We start from the raw sequence: 23,124 nt of genomic DNA, 5'->3' as shown, positions 1-23,124 counted from the left end.
GGCAATGGTATTGCTGTTGTGATTAGTTGTGTAGTTTTGGGTACCGGTAGTTAGGAGTACGGCAAACACCTTATTTCTTTGGTTCCTCAATATACATTTACCATATTACAATGTAGGCTATGTGTTACAGCACTACTTTTGGTGTCCCCCTCAGGAATTGCTCTTGAGAAAATTTCATGTAATTGTCCCCTCCAAAGTTGATATCAGATTTTCGCCCCTGTCCAAGGCACAAACCTAAATTCCTCCCACCTGGTAATCAAGGAAGGGGCAGACCTGCGTGGTACAGTACATGCATCACATGACAGTCCTGCCCAGTGCCTCACAATGAAATGTGTTCTTGGTGCGGTGGGCGACACAGGAAACTAAATGACAGCCCTGGTCTTTGAAGTTGCAGCTATATGGATCTGTATCTAGTTGTCAAGAGTTGAAATATTTGGCAAGAGACAGCCTAATTGTATAATGACACACCAACTAGATATACTGACAAGAACAATATGACATGCAAATTATAAAACGTAAGATCAAACTAGCTAGCAAGTCACCTATTTAAAAAGATGGATACAAAAAAATGATTCGTTTCTAAAGCTAACAACGTTAAACACTTATCAAGGCATCTGACATAACTCGCAACCAAACATGAATGACATCACCTATCGTAATAAGTCATGCGTGGTCAACAATACCGAAACCTGCCCTCCGTGGAAATGTGCTAGCTTGCTAACTCAGTCAAGGCAGGGCTACAACACCTAGATGGCTACAATAGTACCAAGTAACTTACTTAGATGTAACGTTACACCCTGACTAACTCCCGATGTTGTGTCCCAAAACTAGCATAACAACGACTGTCTGTTATTTATCGGCCGCGACAGTCGACGATAAATGCTTACCGTTAGAAGGATATTTGTAAACCACTGTCACTAAATTATGTATCCCGCTTGACGAATTAAAAAAACAATTCAGCCAGCGCTAATTGGTTCAGTGGGAAATGTATCCTTGATAGTCATGTACGTATTATTGATGATGTTGCTGCTGCCGGTCCCCCGGTGTCGACTCGGTTAAACCGTGTCACTTGTCAAGTAAGCATTCAACGCTCACGGGTTAAATAATAAGTGTATCCTACATATTTTAAGATGGAGATGTCTTTGCCTTTGATTGAAAAACAAACCAACATCAAAACCTACGTCCAGATTCACAAAGCCAAACAATCCCGTTTACAGTTGTCCCAGACTGCATTGCAGATTGCGGCACGTCTACTTCATTTGTCCGACTGCAATCCCTCCTGGCGGTAGAAAAGTTCCGGCTCGTGTTGCTAGGTAGTGAAATATATGCCATAGTCTTCACTGTTTTACGTTGATACGCGGATGATTTTTTACTGCTACATTTACTTTAATTCACCATAATGACAATCAGATGTACGAAGCCATTTCGCTTTGGACTCCGTTATCTCTGTTAGAGCAAAAAGTAAACTGCACGTGTCTTCGTTGTTAAATAAGGTTAGCCAGCTAGCCATTGCGAGCAATAGAAGAAAAAGACACACACCATGGGCGAAAATGCAGGAGCTGGAGTGTTTCTCGAACTAAGGAAACGGTTGCAAAGTGGTCTTCTTGTTCTCTGGTAATTATTTGCGAAATAGTTAGCTACCACTAGCTAGGTATCTAGTCTTAGCTAATGTCAGCTAGTTGTGCTAGCATAACAGGATAGAGGGTGCGTTCCTGCCGTTAACAAACTGCGCAGAACAGACTGATAGAAAGGTATTTAACATCTTAAGGACCACACACTTGTGACACTTAGCCTACATTTATAACATTAACTCCGAGCCCTACATCAGGGACTTCACCATGACCTGGATGATTTTGGGTCAACCACGAATCTTTTGCGCTGCTGCAATGGTGTAAAACAATTGTACTACTGTTAGTCAACTGAATGCACCGCTTAGTTCATAGAGCCGTGGTTACGTATAACTCCCGAAGTCATCCAACCCTTATAGTCAGGGGTGTAGTGCTGCTCAGTGTTGCCAACTAATTTTCAGGGTTAGTTGCTAGAGGCAGGTTGATTTGTTGCTAAATGACGTCATTGCGTGAAAACGTATTTGCGTCATTACGTAGAATACACAATAATGTTACTCAAATTGACTGGCCATCTCGGCAAAAAATATGATTTGACATTTGTTCAGGTACAGACTCCCACTCTTTTCTGTACTTCTGGCTGTACATTTTTGATTGAGGCATGTTGATTGATGTTGTAAGTCCTGTTCAAGATCAAACATTCGTGACCAACTATATTCATTGGTTTTGGCTCGTCGAAGCCGTACTGCTGCTGCAGTCAGCCAACAATGATTTGCAATTTGCTGAAATTGCTGCTGGCCTGCTGCTGACGTCACTCACAATGCACTTTTGCAGCCAGGCACGTGTGTTGTGACTTGAGTGTGTGACAGAGAAAATCGTTTTTGTGTCATTTAGAGGGAAAATGCGTGTATTTTAGCGTTTGAGTCACTTTTCAAAAGTTGCTAAAAGTTCCAAATAAATGTTTAAAAGTAGCTAAATTTGTTGCTAGGTGTTTTGTGAAAAGAAAGTTGCCAGGGTAGTCTGAAAAGTTGCTAAATCTAGCAACAAAATTGCTAAATTGGCATCACAGGTGCTGCTGGTTCCGCTCCGCTTCTTCTCGTGATGGTGATATGTCTCGCGAGATCACTTGATTTAATTAGTATTTTACATGACAAACCGAATATAATAGCATAGATAATGTCCGGCTACTGTTATACCATGTCAGTTTAAGATGATTGTGCTGAAGTTGTTGCATTTTTGTTCTAATGTTGTGGCTGTGTTTAACTCGAAATGCATATTCCCATGAAACGGATTAGTATTAAATGGTTGGCATGCATACAGCATGGACGTTTAACATGTACAACGTGAAGGATTAAAATTCACGAACGAACAGCGATGATGGCCTAATTTATAGTAATTGGTGTTTTAGGATGAAAAAAATTGAGCATTTTCCTTGAGCCACTTACATACTCTGATTGCCTACGCAGTATAATCGTGTAATTTGGATGATGCATTGTATGTGTATTCTAAAATGATTTTTATGTAATGCTATATTTTGACACCAGGTGGGGTTGTGGAGTAGGAAATATTAACGTTTTCACATAGGGCTTTTTTAAATGTTTTAATCAAAATAAATGGGCCATTCCAGCTGTGGCAATGAGTCAGACTTAACATGGACTTGAGTCCATAAAACATTGACGTAAGTCATAATGTTTTGTTTTAATAGGGCTCTGCTGCTTTTCGACTATAACAAAAGCAGCCTTAGGGCCCTATTCAGACTTGAGATAAGTTGACATAAAGTGGAGATTTTCTTTTTTTTTTTTACTTACATCCATGTTTTATGGCCCTAAGTCCATGTTAAGTCTACTTATCTGAAACTGCCCCAATGAATCTTTCCATCTCTGAAAATAAGTGTATACTCTTCTCACTTAAGTGGAACAGTGGTCTAAGGCACTGCATCTCAGTGCTTGAGGCGTCACTACAGACACCCTGGTGCTGTCCCGTGTAGAAGGAAATAGAAAAGTCTAAGCCTTTTGGGTAAAACACTTGGGTAAATCCTGAATGAAAATGCACCATAAATAGAATCGTGTCCAGGTGTTGGTTCCTTTGGGAGCCTCTACATTTGTTACTTGTAAACATTGGTGTGGGATTCTGTAGGTTAGGCCTATAGCCTAGTCTGTGCTTTGCTGCATTGCCCAATTGTTCTATAGTTGGATAATATCTTGTTAAAAAGAGCAGGTTTACTGTTTAGAGACTCTTGTTTTACCAGTCGCTTGTGTATTGTCTGGTGTGGCAATAGTAGCCTATGGTTCCTGGCAATAGTTCTTTCCAGTTGTTTGTTGTTGCTTCCTCCACTCGGTTGGAAGTGAGAAAATTCAATGCAGCCAACCAAGTTGTGATTTTAAAGCGGTCTTCGCTGGGTAATGTTTTTCTTCCTGGGGGACAGCACTTGTGTCAAGCATGGACAGAGATGCATTGCATGGCTAGTGAAAATAATTGCATCGAACCCAGAGATTGAGCAGAGGGCAACATATCTTCCGTGCATGAGTGCATCAGGGCTGTCACTGCAAGAGAAAGAAAATTCTGTATTAGCCAAACATTGTACATGCACTTTCCCCTACACACCACTCTTTTTTTCTTCCTTTCTCTTTCTCTCTCACACACACACACACACACACACACACACACACACACACACACACACACACACTATATCTATTTATTTCTCTCTATCTCTTCAGTTGGCCTACAGCTGTTTTCCTTTGCCCTTCTTCCATCAGAGCAGTAAGTGCATCCTCTCTCTCTGGAAATGTTCCTCTAACTCATTAGACTTCTACATTGAGCTGTGACAGCAACAGGCAGGAGGTAGAGGGGGATAAGGACAAGTTGGAAGGTTATGATAAATTACTTTAGTACTGTCTCACACACTGGTCTACCATTCACTTGTTTATCATCCACTTGTCAAGGAACGCAGTCTCATTTGTGTCTCAGCCATTTCGCAGAGGCCTGCCATTATGCTGAATCATTAATCCAATTGTATATGTTTTGTTACCAGGTTTACATGTCCATATCAAAATGGGACATGTTGCTTAACACCATGTCTGCCTGTCTGTCTGTCCCTCCCTCAGGAGAGATGTGGCGAAGAGCTATGCAGAGGTGAGGGTTACAGGGGGAGATTCGTCCCTCCACATTCGGACTCCTCGGGGCCTGCTAATCGTGGAGCTGCCAGCAGGGGTCAGCCTTGTGGAGGGCTCCTGCAGGGAGGCACCTGAAAGAGGAGATGAGATACACTTCAGAATGCGCCTCAATGTGGACCAGCACACAGATGACACGGGTAATGGTGAGGCAAGCTGTATGGACACACTCAAAAAGAAATGTGTGCACGTACACACACACACACACACACACACACACACAACAAACAGAGACAGAATTACTCCCATGTAAATGTTTGTTTCTCACATATCATAGCCTAATTACCATCTCCATTTCAGGTAAGACAGAACCGTATCAGCAGATCATTTCTTATTCATGGCTGATTATATAATATATTCTCATCTGGCTTGAGTCAGTTACTCCGTGGCTGTGAAGCCTTCCCTCAAACTGAGACAGTGGAGGAGTCCTCCTGTGTGCTCTCTTTAGCCTGATCTATAAAGGACTGAGTCATGAGCTCAGTAATTGGCCCGTCATGTCTGGTGCCTAAAACTACACCCACTGATAGATATACAGACAATGTGAATCGTTGACCTGAATCAGCTATAACCTGATTTTGGTGGAGTAATACTCGACCATCTTCCCTGAGAAAAAACTGAGTGCATGTTTTGGAGCTACTGTTCAGGGAATGGAAAACAGTCGGGTTCATTGACAAATCCGATCAAAAACAGATTGATTGGCAGCTTTCTCCCAAGCTTCTTTCACCACCGCCAGTCCGCCACCACCCCGGTGTTTATCGACTTTTGCTCCGTCTCTAGGTGAAGCTCTTTTCCCGCCGATAGAGTTGTTTATGTGCTCTGTGGCTACTCTCTCCTAACAGGGGCCCTGGGGAGTGTGATGGAGAGGCTGCAGGTCCAAGAGAGTTATTGCTTCCACTGCCAGTCCTGTGGGACCAGGGTGCTGGAGGAGAGGTGAGATGACCACAGGGAGGAAGTTGGTATGTTGGTTCATTTACGTCCTCCGTTCAGACACAGGCAGTGGTGCCGCTCATAGTAGTGGAGAAGATGGGTTCAGTGAGGGAGATGGATGGCTGTTTGAGCTAGAGGACAATGCGGTGCTCTATCTCATCTCCCAATGTCATGTTGACATTGGATTGGTAGATACGTGCACACCCACACACACCTGCCAAAACTTTGTGAAGACATATGTTTGTGACATTGTCATGGAAAATGCGTAGAACTGGAATATTGCCCAGCTTTCCCTGTTAATGCAAATATCTTTTTGATTGATTCATGCAAATAGGTTTTTGATAGAGGTTATCGATTAATTTCATCACAGTACAAATAGTCTCCATTGTATAGCAATGTAATGTCATTGATTTTTCTCAGGGTGTTCAAGCGAGTGCTCCCTCTCCCCAACGGAAACTGGAGCTCCCTGGTGGATGACTGGTGCTGCCATCCTGACCCCTTTGCCAACCTGAAGCTGCTGCCCCGAGCGGAGGACTGTTTACTGGGCGACACTCACCTCCTTGTGCCCCGGGATAGAGGCTGTGAGGAGACTCTCACCCAGGAGCTCAGCCCCATCACCAACAAAATGGCTGATGGTCAAAATCAGGACACACCGGTGAGAGGAGGCAAGGGAGGAAGGAACCTCTGTGGCAGAAGATCAATGCCATTTTTAGCCTTGATCATCACTTTGATGTTTGTTAGATACATAATTTTGGATTTTGTTTTTTCACCTCGCTCTCACTCCCTCCCCAATTTGCTGTATACTTACTGAAAAGTAAAGCTAAAACATTGGTCATTTTCAAAAGTTTCCCTCATGTTTGTAGGGAAGTGTCCTGTAGTTACATCAGCAGTGTATGTGCTTCAGGCTCCTTGTTAGTGTGAGACTATCTGTATACCCCCATCCCACTGGGCCTGAGACTGACAGGATGAGATGGACACACTCTACTTCACTAGCAGCAGCAGCACTCCCTTTTTAGAGAGGAAACTTGAGGAGGCGAGCAGACAGGCAGCACATCAACACACATCGTGAGCCACTTTAACCCGAGCCTACAGCCAGGCCTGGTGTTTTAAGCCATGCTTTTCTTTTTTTCCCTTCTCTCTCTAGCGGTCTCTCTGCCTCTCGCTCCATCACTATCTGGAGTGGGATTGATTTCACTCTCCATCTATTAGTCACTATCTGTGGCTCGGCCTGGGCCTTTTAGTGTGGCTGTGGATGGGAAGTGGGATGAGGAGAATAATTCTGCCTGCCTGTTTCTCTCTCCTCTTTTTAGGCTGTTTGATTGTGGTTATCGATTTCCGTTTTGGGGGAAGTTAAATTAGAACTGTGTGTTCTTGTCTTTTAGCTTTATTTAGTATTTTTCTGTTCTTTTTGTAGAAACCCAACCGCAGGCGTACACTTGTCTCCTGTAAGAGCTGTACAGCCGGCCTGGGAGAGGCTGTGGCACCAGGTACACAACACTCTTTATAGAATAGATGCTGTATATTGTCATTTTTTTTCAACAGGAATTTATTGATTTGCTGTCATAATAGCCAACGTCATATACACACACTGGTTGGTAGCAGCACAGCGTCTGCCTCAGAGCGGCACTACCAGAGCAATTTTAGGGCTTAACTTCCTTGCTCAAGGGCACAAAGTTAGTGAATGGTATGAGACCAGCAGCCCTTCGTTTGCCAGTTCAATTGCCACTTGTATCATCTACCCTGGGACTTGAACCATAATAGAGTTGCATTGCGTTAGAAAAGATGCCCAGGTCAGGTTCTGTCTGCGTGAGGGTTTGCTCAATAGTAACAGGTTCTGTAAATGTCGCAGGGACCCTGAAACTCTACATCACAGAGGTGACAGTGAGACCCAGTGTGGGAGACAGCCAGTTTGATACCTCTCTAGACAGGTAACTATGCTGCTGCTTCTCTGACTGGTGCATATTGCTGTAACATCTTTGGATACTCATCCCCATCATTCGGATACTCAGCTTCTCAAAGTGCAAAATCAATGTAAATCTATAGTTTTTCATTATGCAGATGCAATATATTACCCTTTGTTACTACAATGCCAGTGAGCGCCGTAGAATATTATTTTAGACCTAGCTAGGTAGAATTCTTATTGAGGGTTAACCATGCCCTTCTCTTCCACAGGTCACTGTTCCTGGAACAGACCATAGCTGCCAGACTGGTGGAGCTGTCCTCCTCCCAGAGCATGTTTCGTTTCTCTGTCCAGGCCTCAGATGGAAAAGCCTTCATATTGGTAAGAGGTGTGTGTGTGTGTGTGTGTGTGTGTGTGTGTGTGTGTGTGTGTGTGTGTGTGTGTGTGTGTAAGAGCTTGAAATATGTGAGCCCGAAACGGTGTGTGGATTGGTGAAATGTGCGTGGCTTTAACAGAGAGGGTGTGAAGTGTTAAATGACTTCTTCTGATCCTCAGCTCTGGCTCCTGAACAGCGACTCCCTCATTGCCTCGTTCTCTGCCACTCCGTTATCGACTGTCAGAGGTGATGCTGTCACCTCTCCCGGCCGCCGCCAGTGTTCTGAGCATCAATCACCCACTAAGGCTGGCAGCGCCGTCAAAGTCCTCTATCTCCCCTGTTCTCCCTCTGCCAGCACACACCAGGAGTAAGACAGCCTACATACCCATCTCCTGCTGCATTTCTGATAGAGTATAATTTTTTTTGAGTGGGGGGGGGGGTCTTTCAGTGCAGTTTGTTCAGGATATTTGATTATAACGGGTATTTGTATTATTTTTTATGATACAATTGTGTTTTGCAACTGAGAACAGAAATGAGTCACGGATAGATGTGGTGGGTGCTCCATGTTCCTCCATGCTGAGTTCCCCGCAGGAGGATTCTTCACTTCTGTTATGATTTCCTTCTTCCTCTCCCGCTTCACCTTAGTCTTGTTTTGCTTTGTATAATGTGACAGTCCCTCCAGCAGACTGGCAGCAGAGCTGTAATTAACAAACTGTAGATGAAAGGAGAGGACTCCACTCCTCTCCGCACGGCACTACAGTACAGCGTAGCTCTGCACATCACTGCTGTTCACTGCGTGTAGGATGGGAAATTGCCTGCTGTTTTAAGTATGACACTAGCTCGGGTATTCAAATCTGGACCTCGAAGCCAGTTCCACTGCTGTTTTTCATTCTTCCCATCTAATCAAGGACTGATTTAGACCTGGGACACCAGGTGGGTGGAATTAAATATCAGGTAAGAACTGAGAGCCTGCAGTACTCTGGAACTCCAGGCTGGGATTTGAATACACAATTACCCTACGCCAAGGCTCTCCAACCTTCTTCCTGGAGAGCTACCGTCCTGTAGGTTTTCGCTCCAACCCTCTTCCTGGAGAGCTACCGTCCTGTAGGTTTTCGCTCCAACCCTCTTCCTTGAGAGCTATCTTCCTGTCGGTTTTCGGTCTAACCCTAATCTAGCGCACAGGTTGATAATTAGCTGGTTGATAAGCTAAATCGGGTTAGTTACAACTGGGGTTGGAGCGAAAACCTAGAGGTGAGCTCTCAAGGAACAGGGTTTGAGAGCCCTGACCTACGCTAGCTTAAACCGGATCACTCCTCCAACATTTTGGAAGAAAACAACGTGGCTGTTGGCTGACACAGCTTATATGAAGGTGGGGAAGTGTTAGAGAAACATCTGTTTCCTCTAGGCCTACATACTGTTACATTCATCCCATACCATGTTTTAATTCAGTCAGTCGTGTAAGTCACGGAGCACCGTCTGTCTTGGTTGAACGCACTGGAGGTGACGTGTTTGTTGGAGACGCACGCCAGTAACGTGTCTCTAATTGGTGGGAGAATCAGTGAGCCTCTGCTTAATTGTATTGTGACTGTCACTGAGGGCGATGACTTGATTAGTGTGGAGTTGATGGCTGCAGAACTAATCAAATTTACTACCAGCGGTGTTTTCATTAGTACAAACCGTAGCAAAATATTTTGCAACGAATACGAGGGTTTCTTATTAGACAAGTTCAGGTTAGTCCCTCCCTGTTTCGGCTAATTTGCTTCTGTTTGGACAATGGTTCCTAAACACAACACCCTTGGGTTGAAGGTTTATGACCAGCGCTGCATGTGTTAGGATTTTCGTTACTGTAAAAGCAGTTGCATTCACTGTATACTAAGTGAGTGTTACTTTCTATACTAAGGACTTATCAGCATTTTAACTCTGAGTGTCCGTCACAGAGCCACTGCACAGATGGCAAATGTAATGAAAAAACCTGGATCGCTTCCACGACCTGTGACAGGGAATCAATCACTCTCCCTCACTTTCTCATTCCTCCATCCCTTTCAAACTCTCACTGTTCAACATTACCCAGTGATAGATTATAATTATTTGATTAACATCGTAATGCTTCAAACTGGGATTTATGTCCCCTTGCCTAGAAGATGTGAACCTCGGAGAGAAATTCTACTTTTTATGTATTACTCTGACTGATGCAGTGTTGTACATTTTTCTCTCTTTCTTTGTCTTTCTCTCGGTCTCATTATTTGTTTTTCTCTCGCTATCCCTTATCTCTGTGTGTCCAGTGTTGTAGACACCTGGGAGAAGGACATCGGTGTCCACCCCCTAGACCTGCCCCTGACCACGTGCCAGGAGCTGTTGTTGGTACTGACAGCCAGTACTTCCTGTCTCCCTCCGTCACTGCATTCCATGAACTCCTACCAGGTAAGAGGGCCTCTAGGTAATGTAGGTAGAGCTTCTCCCCTTGGCAGGATGAACATGACACTGTTTGATTCCATATTACTGATATCCATTATTTACAGCCTCTACCTAGTAGCTATCGTTGTGACCATTTTTTTTTTTTTTTTAAAGCACATTTTCGAAAAGAGGTTGAGGGATTTTGTGACCAACTATTTTTAGAAGATGCTGGAGCACCACCAATACTGCTGGGCAGTCTAACTTATTAGTGCCCATAACAGCCTCCTCTACAGTACAAAAGAGGAGAGTTTTCTTGCACCAAGGCAAGACTAGGAGTTGTAAACTTGGCTGACTTCACCAGGGACTCTCCAGAGACTTTCCAGACAGATGCACAGTAATTACCACCATTGTCTCATCCCTGCCTCTTTACCTGTCACAGCAGCACTCACCTGAGAGCATGATGTGTCGTTTGAGAAGTTGAAGTAGCCTAACATTTTGAAAAATAATGTAAACAAACATTTGAGCTCCTGCATATTCATCGTGGCTGAAAATAAGGCCACTGGCTCCTGTCTCATTATATAGTTATCATGACTCTGGGTCCTTTGATTAAAATGCTTTCTACTTACTGTTTTCACTTCCCACCACGACTACAATACCAAACCTCTACGAGACTGCTTATTATATTTAAGCGCTCCCTCTCTTTCTCTCCCACGCTCTGCAATCTCATATTTTGTGTTCCTTCCCTCTTTCACAAAACTCTGTTACTTGCCCTCTGGGTCTGTACAGGGGAGGATGAACTCATTTTGACTCTGGCAGAAGCTATCAATTCCACTTAGAGGAAGGGGAGAGATAAATGGGAAAAGTAAGGAAAGAAGTTATCTCCAGTTTGTCATATTTCAGTCTGATAGGCTTGTAGGGTGTTAAGAGTTAGTCATTCTGTACATTCCAGATGTTGCAATAAGTCTTTTTAGTAAAAAAAATATATATTTTCCATAGAAACCATCAATTGTCTACAGTTGCGATGCCATACTCCCCCCACGTTACCATATTCCCAAGTCCCGTTCATCACTCAGCTGGAAAGTCTGGAAATCGAGGCTATCAATGTCTTGTCCTGACCGTGAGTGATTATGCTACTGCTGAAAAGGGACTTGTTTTAGGACGGGGTACTTTAGACTGCATGTCACTAAAATGGGGAAGGGGCTGAGGGGAGTGATGAAGAGTGTCTGATTTAGTCACTTAAATACCTCCACTAGAGAGATGGATTCACTGCTCTGCTGTAGGCCTAGTAGTACCAGAGAGTAATGCGATCACATAGTCAGATAGAGTTGCAGCAGATGAGGGCTGAAAACTCCCAAATTGATAATGTAGCCCTAATAGTGTGTGTGTGGGCATGTGAAATGGTGAGTGGGCCTTCCAGTGCCAGTCTATTGTGTTAGCCCTTCTAACCAGATCTTGCCTCTCATTATTGGAGGAGGAATGGTGTGTTGTCTGGGATGTTGTGTTCCACCTCCGAGCTGTGCTGCGGTGTAATGGGGTGTAAAGTACTTGCAGCGTGCCTCCCCTGCCACAGAACACCCCCCCCCCCCCCCCCCCCCCTGCCCGCCAGCTCATTAATCTCCCACACAGAGAGGCACACTGGGAGATAAAAACTGGACAGAAAAAGGTAAGGGGCAACATGCTGGAAAAATTTGATCTATACCAAGTCTCACCCTCACGATGTCTTGCATACTCCTGTGGCGTATTGTTGAAATTATTTACCTCAGGTACACGCGCCTTAGGGAATGCATGAAAAATGGGATTCGTCGGAAGACGAATTCTCTGCTAACCCACACTGTATTGTATTAGACTGAATGACTTGTGGTACTCAGTCAGTGTGGCTGGTCCCCATAATTTAGATTACTCAGTCTGTTGCTGTGGCACTCCTCAGTCAGAATCGGAAACCTCCCTCAGTCAGTAGCTTAGAACACACTTTCAGAAATGCCTTATTCCCTACAGAACAGTTTCAGTGTAGGCAAACTGCTTTCACTTCGCCAGCCCGTTCCCATTCACACGTCATTTGTGTTTTTTTTCCCCCCTCAGTTATTTTTCTCGTCAAGTAGAGTGAATAATATTCCATCTGTCACCTTGCCAAGATGTTGAGTGTTGTGATAACAGAACGCCTGTACAAGAGCATCAAAGCCGAGCCTTTAGCTTCTGATGCTTCTCTTCTCTAGTCGTATCAGCCCTTTTAATGCTGACAGATAAACACCCCTCTGTGAATACTACTACCTCTGACAAAAGAGCCATAGTACCGTGATGGAAAGAAAATAAACTGTACTGGCAAATGCAATCTCCCAGTACTGGAAGAAGTGTTTCTCTCATATCTAAAAAAAAATATATATATATATCCCTAGGAGAGTAGACGTTTTTAAAGGAGGCGGGCTGAAATTGTATTTCCGATATTAGAATTTGTAACTGCTGTGAGCGCACGATGAAGCTGTGATGAGAAACTATTTCACCCGTGGGTAGTACATCAGCATATCACAACTATTCTTGGAATGAGGCAGGACCTTATGTCAATAATAATTCATTTCATTGAAAGTGTTTTTCTCACACCCAAGGTGGCATTTTCTTTTAAATAATAAAAACAATCCAAAAAAACGGAACACAGACAACAGACACAGAAACCATATATACAGGTATCATCAAGTCCGGAGGACATGAGAACAGAATTAGCAGAGGTCTGTGAAAGCTTTTGTGAACAGCACGGTCTTGGGCTGTGTTTTGAAAGGAGGACAGAGACACTGCACTAATAATGTCTGGAAGAGACTACCCTAATAGTGTTTTCCACAGCCGCGGAGCCCTGTCACCTATAGTTTTTAGTCTGCTGCGGGGCTGCTGATTGGCGACGGACCTGGAGGAGCGAAGGGTGCGTGTGAGGCAGGATGATAGAACAAGGTCAGACAGGTACTTGTGTCCAAAGTTTAGGATAGGTTGGTAGGTGTGAAACAGGATTTTGTAGTTGATGTGAGAGCATGTGTGGAGCCAGTGGAAGTTGAATAGCGCTGGGTGGATGTGCTCACGGGGGAGGTGTGGGCGAGGACATGTCCAGCACAGTTCTGGACATATTGTAGCGTGTTTAGGCACTTGGCAGATACGGCAACAAAAGGGGTGTTTTTAAAATGAAATGAAACCGTGGATGAGTCGCTCAGCTGCAGGTTTTGATAGCATCGGTCGTAACCTGGCAATGTTCCAAAGATGGAAAAATGAGACTTTGGTTACACTCTTGATGTGGGCTTCACACTAGATAGAGCTGACTTAAATATCACACCCAGGTTGTGAACCTCGCTGGAGGGGAGGACCTTGACACCATCAACATTAAGGCTGTAGCTGCTGATTTAGTCAATGATGATGCAAGTGCCAATCAAGACGACCTTGTCTAAAAAAACTTCTTCAGGATCGGTGTCCCTTCCACGGGACGGTTGAGCTAACGTAGGCTAATGCGATTAGCATGATGTAAGTGACAAGAAAACTTCCCAGGACATAGACATATCTGATATTGGCAAAAAGCTTAAATTCTTGTTAATTTAACTGCACTGTCCAGTTTACAGTAGCTATTACAGTGAAATAATACCATGCTATTGTTTGAGGAGAGTACACAATGTTGAACATGACAAGTTATTAATGAACAAATTAGGCACATTTGGGCAGTCTTGATACAAAGTTTTGAACAGAAATGCAATGGTTCATTGGATCAGTCTAAAACTTTAGACACACACTGATACCATCTAGTGGCCAATATCTATATTCCACCTGGGCTGGAATAATACATTATGGCCTTTCTCTTGCATTTGAAAGATTGTACCACATTTTTTTTTTAAAGAACGGTTGTTGTTTTTTCTTTGTATTATCTTTTACCAGATCTATTGTGTTATATTCTACTACATTCCTTTCACATTTCCATAAATGTCAGTGTTTCCTTTGAAATGGTACCAAGAATATCCATATTCTTGCTTCAGGGCCTGAGCTACAGGCAGTTAGATTTGGGTGTGTCATTTTTGGTGAAAATTGAAAAGGGGGGATAATCCTTAAGAGGTTCTGCAGGAAACTAAACTGCATCCACGCTTTGATGTCCTGCAGGCAGCTGACCAGGAGTGCATTGTCAGTGTTTTGTGGAGACAGAGCTGAGGGTTGTCAGTATAGAAGTGAAAGCCCAGTCTGTGTTTCTTCAAGATGTTTCTCAGTGGCAGCATGTAGAAGCAAAACAATAGTGGCCCCAGAACCAAGCCTTGAGGGGTACACCTTGTTGGACCACAACAGTCTCACCTACTAGGACCGATGGCTACAAACTGGTAGCGAGCAGTGAGAGAGACACTGTTCAGGTCCTGACAGGCCCAGGTGCCTCTCCATGCAGTCCAGCAGGATGGTGTGGCTGACTGTGTCGAGAATGAGGATGATGGCAGCCTCAGAGTTAGCATTCATGAGGAGGTCATTGTGGCCCTTACCGGGGCAGTCTTGGTGCTGTGTCTAGCTCTGAAACCCAACTGGAAGGGCTCAAGTAGTTTGTGAGTGGCCAGGTGGTTTTGGAGTTGGTTAGAAACGGCACATTCGAGGAAGGAGCTTACTCAGGAAGGGCAGGTTGGAAATAGGCCTGTATTTCTGGAGGTTGTTAGGGTCATATTCAGGCCTTTCAAGTACTGGTGTGACTGCAGACAATTTTGAGCTGAGGGACACATCCAGTGATGAGGGACTTGTTGATAATTTCTGTGAAGAGAGGCTCCAGAGCAGGTAAGCAGGTGTTTACAAGGGAGGTGGGGATAGGGTCAAGTGAGCAAGTGGTGGGCCTCATTGTTCTAACCAGCTTACGTCAGCCTCAGTGACTGTGGTGAAGGTGGAGAACCTTGACTCGGAGTGTAGGACTGGGAAGATCAACTACAGGGGCCGGAGAGGACAGGATGGTGTTTTGAGGTTTTACATTTTGCTTTGGAAGAAGCACAGGTATTTGTTGCACTGTTCTAGGGAGGCTGAGGTAGCAGAATTGTTGACAGGTTGTAGGAGCTTGCTCACAGTGAAGAACAGCACCCGGGAGTTACCACTGCCGGTCCTGAACAGTTGGGAGAGGTAGATTGTCCAAGCTGCATTTATGGTCTGTTTGTGTTCTTGCTGATGTTGCTCAAACATCTGCGCATGTACTGTTAGCCCAGTTTTCTGGTATTGTCGTTCTAGACGATAGTCCGTTGCTTTGAGAGAGCGTAGCTCCTCAGTGTACCAGGGAGAAGATTTGGAGAAAGACACCAGGTGGGTTTTCAAAGGAGCAACTTCATCCAGTATGGAGGCCATGCAGTGTTGTATTGAGCCACAGATAGTTCCACAAGAAAGTCAGTTGATTTTAGGAGGCCGATAAATCAGCACAGCAAGTACTGATACAGAGCCAGTGATTTTGAAAGCCATGCATTCAAAAGATGAGACAGCTGGTACTGGAGTAGACTTCACAGTGAATGTCTAGACCTCTATCGGTGATGTCATTCATTAGTAAGCCTTTGTTGTTTATGGATGCGTTTAAAAGCATCAATTGAATTACTTTGGAAGTTGACTGAGGGGAAACCTGCAGAACTGGCCAGTGTTCTTTATCATCCACATCCGGTGTGCATGATCTACTGTTCGCATTGCGAGTGCACACAAAAGATTTAAGTTTGTTCATTAGTCTCCTACCGCTCCGTCGTCCTCGCCGTCTGCAGTTTTTCCGGAGGATCCCGTATTGCATAAGATTGTTCTCTCAGCTCCCTGCACAGGGTTGTTTTAATATGTTCATAAACTTCTGAGGAATCCTTGGGTGTAGTGAGTGATAGTTGCTGCCATTTCTGTATCTTTTGGTCCAGCCTTTGGTGCAGTAGATATGAGATAAGAATAGATCTGAGCTGGTATTTGAATCCAAATTATTAGCTAGAAGTAGTCTTAAAAAAAGAAAAACTGGACGTGTTCAATACAAAAAAACAAAGTTTTATTTTAGAATGCACATAAACACTTAAAACCAATAATTAAGTGTAAGTTTGCAGGAGTAAACTACCAAGTGTGCCACTAGACGCTATTGCACAGGGATGCAAACTAGTCACCTTTCAGTGGAATTCGCTGTTTTGAATCCGAAATAGGTGACCTACGTGATTTGTGTAGATCCGATGAGAAACGTTTTTTTTGGGGGGGGGGGGGTGGCTCACTACTGGCTGTAAGCGATCGAGTGATGCGCGTTTGGAGCAATACTGCCTGTATCCAAGGCTCAGCCAATTGTTTACATAACAGCAGAATGCAGCGCAGCACGCGACTGAAGATTAGACAACCAATTTACTAGTTACAACATCAGTGCGTGCTCTGGAAAGGCAGCTTGTGAGTTACAGCAGCGCGTCCCCTGAACGATAACGAATAACACCGTACCCAAACTGGCAGCTTGCAAATTGAGTTTGTCCCCCCACACCAAACGCGATCACAACACACAGGTTGAAATATCAAAACAAACTGAACCAATTATATTCATTTGGGGAGAGGTCAAAAAGCATTAAACATTTATGGCAATTTAGCTAGCTTGCAGTTGCTAGCTAATTTGTCCTATTTAGCTAGCTTGCTGTTGCTAGCAAATTTGTCCTGGGATATAAACATTCAGTTGTTATTTTACCTGAAATGCACAAGGTCCTCTACTCCGACAATTAATCCACACATATAAAACGGTCACCCGAATAATTTCTAGTCATCTCTCCTCCTTCCAGGCCTTTTCCTTCTTTGAACTTTATATGGCGATTGGCATCTAACTTTCATAGTTACCATGTCGATTCCCGAACTCAGTTCATCTTTCAATCACCCACGTGGGTATAACCAATGAGGAGATGGCACGTAGGTATCTGCTTCTATAAACCAATGATGAGATGGGAGAGGCAGGACTTGCACCGCGTTCAGCGCCACAAATAGAACTGACTTCTATTTTAGCGCTTGTCAACGCAGACGCTCGTTGGCGCACGCGAGCAGTGTGAGTGCAATAATTGAATAACATGAATGTTAAAATGTATTTTGCAACGCTCGCGCACGCGACGCAGTCAGCATGTTAGGTGAGAAGCCTGACCACAGAGACAGGGGTGAGAAGGTGATGAAGCGTACTTCATGAGCTGTAACCGAAAAACAACTGGCATTTGGAAAGTTTGAGGTGAGGGAGAAAGTGTGGTGGAACAAGTATTAGCATTAAGTATATAAGTCCAAAGAAGAAAAGGCCTGGAAGGAGAAGAGATGACTAGAAACGATTCGTGTTGACCGTTTTTGTGTGGATTAATTGTCAGAGTAGAGGACCTTGTGCATTTCAAGTAAAAGAACAACTCAGTGTTTATATCCCAGGACAAATTAGCTAGCAACTGCAAGCTAGCTAGCTAAATTGCCATAAATGTTTAATGCTTTTTGACTTGCCTCCAAATTAATATAATTGGTACAGAGTTTGTTTTGATATTTTAACATGCGTCTTGATTGCGTTTGGTGTGGGGGGGGACAAAATTAATTTGCACACGATGGCGCATGCGCGCGGCTGGTTTGGGTACGGTGTTAGCCCTTGGCAACGCAGACGCTCGTTGGCAGTGTGGGTGCAATAATTGAATAACGTGTATGTTTAAATTTATTTTGCAACGCACGCGGTGTGGTCAGCATGTAACCAATTCGCTATAGTATTAACTAGTATACGAGTCCTTGCCGTTCCTCAAGTTGTAACGCATTAGTTGCTTACTGGACCATGGCAATCTGTGTGAAATGTTAACTAGCTTACTACTATCTGTTAACTAATATTTTCCCTCTACAGTATGTGGTTAATTTTCGGAATGAGAGAATTTGGTGAAAAATGAGCCGTTGCTTGTTAAACAAGTGGATTCAGGGATCAAGTGTAGCTGGAGCTGGGCCTGGTTTAAGCTGGTGAAAGGAGGTGAAAAGGAACACCGCACACTTTGCCTCTTTCTCACTTTTGCTAGCACATTGTAGAACAGATGTCCACAGGCAGAAAGTGTACAATGTAATAATATGCAGTGTAGCCCAAAGATATGTGTGTTGAGTTGAATTTGACAGTAACACGTGTAAGTGAGGGGGGATTATAATTGTTTTTACTCAGTGAACGTTATTTTTGCATTCATGTAGCCTTGTGCACTTGATCGATGTCTATAGTGGCCAATATAGTAGAGCAATAATAGAATGTCTGTTTGTTTCATTCTATTTCTACTTAAGATGTTTGTTTGTTTTCCCCCAAGTGCAATATTTGTGTGTGGTCACAAGCGTTCTATTATAAAGGCTAACTGCAATATTAGTGTATTGATTTTTTTTTTCTTCTCAAGACTTGAGTGTCATTTGCAGTAAAGTTTAGGCAACAAATAATATTGGATAGCATTCTTTGTTTTAATTAGTTAAAACCTGCATTTCTCTCTAGCGGGGATTTGTTTTTGCATGTTTCAGTGCAACAACAAAAAAAGGGTCACCTTTTTTGGGTCCTCACCAGTTTGCATCCCTGATTGCAACCATCTATCAATGACAGCAGCTGGTTCGAAGGTACATACTTGAAAGCATTAACGTTAGAGGTTGAGGTTCACTCTCTTCAGTCAAAGGGAATAAATAGTAGCTTAGTTTGTCTTGTGTTTTTCTTTGGGGGCTTAGCTATTTTGTAGCACATTCACCTTTGAGCTTAATCTGCCGTCACAGACTAATTTGTTATCATTTGTGTTAATGAGTGTTGATGCGGTGTGCAGGCTGAGTCATGAGTTTCGGGGGGAGCCTTGAGTGAAGCCAATGCCCTCATCCATCATCCCAATATAGCGGTCTCACAGGAGATAGTCAGGCAGAGCTGTGACCCTCTTCCAGGCAAACAACCAGGACTAGGAGATGGCTTTGAGTTTTATGTGTGCGTGTATGTGCAAGACCTGCACTGTTACAGGATGTGCCACGAGCCGACAAATATCCACATTTCATCTGAACACATTGTTGACCTAAATGTCACTGTTTTTCCTTTGTTTTAACACAATCCATACAGTATACACATCATAAGTCATCTTCATTACGTACAATGAAACTGATCATTTTTCTGGCTGCATATCTGAATCTACATATACAGGTGAGAAGTAAAACTGTATCTCTTATTGTTACACTTTAGAGATCTAACCCTATCTGTCTGAATTCTTTACAGGTGGCGTACATGAGACTGTAATGTCAGAGGTCAAGAGCCATGGATCCACTCATCTTTCCTAGAGGGAGATCAGCAGAAGAAACACTGGAACACTAGAGTACAGTTACTTATCTGTCTTAGGCTGTGTTCAAGACGCACGTAATGGGAAACCAAGTTCCATTGCCAAAGTTCAGCTGGTGCGTACCTCTGTGTCGAGCATTCTCCTTAAAGAACGATCATTCCGTTATACATTTTGAAAAGGCTTCTTCAATTTGGTCCTACTGAACATGACCCTGATAGCTGCTGTAATGCAGACCATGTAAAAAGACTTGTAACTAATCATTCCAATGGAATGTCTGAGTTATTGATGACCTGCCCAGATTAAATGGTGAATCTGACTAACATGCCTGTGTTTTTTAGAGGGGGGGGTCACTTTTATTGTAAATAAGAACAGAATATATTTCGAAACACTTCTGCATGAACGTGGATGCTACCATGATTATGGTTAATCCTGAATGAATCGTGAACAATGATGAGTGACAAAGTTACAGACGCACAAATGTCATACCCCCTCCCCAAAAAAATGGCTTGGGGGTCGGTATGATATGTGTGCGTCTAACTTTCTCACTCATCATTGTTCACGATTCCTTCAGGATTATCCGTCTTCTTTTTTTTCTTCTAATAATAAAAGTGACTCCAAAATGACATTACATTATTTACCATTCATTTCTGTTGGACACAAAATCATCTGAAACACAACCAAAACAAACAGCAAATGCATCCAAAAAATTATAGTCTAAAGCTTGATGTAGTCAATGCATGCTAAGGATATGGGACCAAATACCTAACTTTTTAGTAATTTAATTCACATAAGTGAATTTGTCCCAATACTTTTGCTCCCCTAAAATGGGGGGGGGGGGACAATGTACAAAAAAAAAACCCGGTTCCCCCCGATATGGATGAAAATACCCTCAAATTAAAGCTGACAGTCTGCACTTTTAGCTCAGTCATTGTTTGATTTTAAATCCAAACTGTTGAGGTATAGAGCCAAAAGAGGAAAAAATACTTCACTGTCCCAATAATTACAGAGGGCACTGTATGTAACCTCTGTGACATGCGGTACCTTTTTGGACAGGCTTTTCATTTTACACCTCTTCAACCGTTTTTCTTCGCCACACTACCTGCTGCTGTGTGAGAGGAAAATCAGCTGACAGCGTCATTATAATAACTCTGCTATAATTACTTTTTTTTTTTTTACCAGAGAGCTAGTAATTGTGGTTGCTTATGAGATCGAACGCTCCAGAGTTTTCTGAATGTCAGCTAGCAAAGCTTTAATTACAAATACTTCCTTAGATGAATGTGCACTAGAAACTCAGCCAGCTTTACAAGTACATGACAACATATCGTCGATGCAGAATATGATTCTACATTATGCAGAATATTCTTCTATAGCTCCATTAGACTCGAGGAAAGCCAGTGGGATTCAGTTTCATTTTGAGGATTTGAATGTTCTCTAACAGTGGGTCTATAAACAGGGCATAGCCAATAATAGGACACACATATTGTGCATCCCCATGGGCTATAAGGAGGTCATTGTTGGTAGCAACTGTAAACCGACTAGCAATGAAGTGGAACAGGGTCTGCACTATTAAGAATAAGGGAAGAGTTCTATTCAGCATCACTTAATGTCTATAGTTAGCAAGTTAAAAGGTCATGGTTTGAGTACCAGGAGCTGAGCTTCATGAAAAACTAAGTTAACCAAATGTACTGATTTGTATTTTTTTTTTGCTCTCTATTTTGGGGCTTTACAGACCCATCTTGTCTCATGGTTTTGTTAACCAATATAAGGACACAACTATAGTGAATCCCAACACGGGTACAGTATAAGGTGGTCATTGTTGGTAGCTGTACAACCGCAAGAAACTGTAACAGGGTCTGCCCTAGCTGATGTAGATGCAGAGAGAGTTAGACCAGCTTCTATCTGTCTATAGTAAGATCAAAGGTAGACTTTAACAGTACTGTATAACGGGGGGAACTAAGCTTCGCAACACGGATCCAACAGAAAGAACGAATGTATCAAGCTCTAAGCTCTATTCCGTGATGTGTTTTTTTGCTGTCTCTGTTTTGGAGCTATTCTGGCCTACCCCTCTCCATTGTCTTGTGATTAAGACAAGCTATCTGCATAGGTTATGTAGCAGACAATAAGAGACGATTCAGCATTGTCTCTGCCAACGTAAGGTGTCTTATGTTATTTTTATAAGCTCGCCAGAAGATGTAGATACCCTTGTTTGCCTCCCTGGATCTGCCATGTGCTGATGCGGCAACTGACAATTACTTTAAAAAAAATACAAAGGCACATTGTGCTCACTGAGGTGGCAAAGCAGAGAGTGAATTGGCTAATTAAATATATCCAGTGTTGAACAGTCAAGAGGGTCTCAGCTCTCTTTCCAGCCCTTGTCACACGAGAGTCAATTAAGTGAGCTCTAAATAAACCATCAGCGTGAACCGAAGCAGACTGAGTGGGAAGAGGTACTGGAAGAGTTGCCCTCGTTCTGAAGACACACACACACACACACGACAGATACATTAACAGTGTTTATTGTAGGGAATCACTGCGTTTTGCAGCCTTGAGGAGATGCTGTCTTTCATTCCCCTCATCTTTGATCAAAGAAAACGGTATCAAATGAAAAAAATAATCCTCCAAGGTGACGTTGGGCTGCCCCGTGTTGTCATTGTACTGCTCATTAGTCTCCTCAGCTAGTTATCTCTAGAGAAATGCACAACTGAATTTTTTTTTCATTTTCAGGAAAAAATGTCTTCCTATTTTGACCTATGATTTGGACATGGCTTGACAGGTTTTCTCATCTCAGAGGATGCCTTTAGAAAAGGAAGGGATCAAAACCCACCTTGAGAGAATAAAAGGTTGTAACAAGCCTTTATTACTGTTACTCTCAAATGTGATTACAGACACAGTAGGCCTGTTTCCCGTACACAGATTAAGTCCAATCCGGGACTAAGACACATTTTCAATGGAGACTGATCTTGTATTTTTTTTAATCTGTGTCTTGGAAACCATCCAGTGAGTATAAGACACTGATACCCTATTTTACTCTCCAACCCCTGTAAATGTTTTCAGTTTTCTCCCAACTCCCATTAGAGAGAGTCCATTATTAGATAACATCACATACGTACGGACAGACCCATTCAGAGCTTTACGATATCAATTTCAGATTGGATGTTCCAGGCATGTGCCCAAATGAATTTGTTCCGTATTATTTTTAGATTAACTGGGACGGGTGGTGTCTGAGATTACATGTGACCTGTGTAAAGGGTGAGATCCATTGGTATAAAGTCAGAGGAACCAAGCTCCTACCACATTTATTTTAGTCAATGAGGCATCGGATAGAGTTCCTGCTGCAGTCAACCAGCCCTAATGTTTTCTCTGCCTAAGTGCATCTTCAAGCTTATTCCCCCTACAAATGATTCCTGAACCTTTTGATATTCTCTCTTTGTGAATCAGTGTCATTACTGTGGTTAAAAGATATGGGTAAAAAAGAAATGCTGTCAAAAGCAGGTGGAATTAATATGATAGCTTTCTTTGCTGTAGGTCACCCCAGATATTGCCATCTTTTATTTCTCTC

The 23,124-nt window shown here is 43.1% G+C and overlaps 2 protein-coding genes across 10 annotated transcripts in view; one reads left to right on the top strand and one right to left on the bottom strand.

The window, feature by feature from the left end:
* dop1a (DOP1 leucine zipper like protein A) overlaps positions 1-1,440 on the bottom strand; it is a 38,916-nt gene extending 37,476 nt beyond the window's left edge. For 6 of the 7 annotated variants that reach the window (XM_014168523.3, XM_014168530.3, XM_014168544.3 and 3 more), the window contains exon 1: positions 888-1,269. The gene's annotated coding sequence lies outside the window, so the exon portion shown is untranslated. Of the gene's footprint in view, positions 1-887 lie in introns of all 7 variants that reach the window. The other variant, XM_014168516.3, reaches the window with a different exon arrangement.
* Positions 1,329-19,885, top strand: LOC106583909 (E3 ubiquitin-protein ligase E3D). 3 transcript variants are annotated; one of them, XM_014168574.3, is made up of 10 exons: positions 1,329-1,614; positions 4,673-4,878; positions 5,578-5,668; positions 6,086-6,320; positions 7,080-7,152; positions 7,515-7,593; positions 7,838-7,946; positions 8,121-8,308; positions 10,224-10,362; positions 19,505-19,885. In XM_014168574.3, exons 1-10 carry the CDS (start codon positions 1,541-1,543, stop codon positions 19,523-19,525), a joined length of 1,215 nt encoding a protein of 404 aa, XP_014024049.1. In that variant the 5' UTR covers positions 1,329-1,540; the 3' UTR covers positions 19,526-19,885. The 3 variants fall into 3 exon arrangements, with proteins under 3 accessions (XP_014024049.1, XP_014024041.1, XP_014024055.1); XM_014168566.3 differs by having other exon boundaries at positions 4,673-4,884; XM_014168580.3 differs by lacking the exon at positions 1,329-1,614 and adding an exon at positions 2,120-2,173 and having other exon boundaries at positions 4,673-4,884.
* Positions 19,886-23,124: the final 3,239 nt, after the last annotated feature.

This window comes from Salmo salar, chromosome 02 (assembly GCF_965601325.2).
Source record: "Salmo salar chromosome 02, fSalSal1, whole genome shotgun sequence".
NCBI classification, from domain to species: Eukaryota; Metazoa; Chordata; class Actinopteri; order Salmoniformes; family Salmonidae; genus Salmo; species Salmo salar.
Note: the sequence above shows the minus strand (reverse complement) of the source record. Positions and strands in the feature narration are given on the sequence as shown.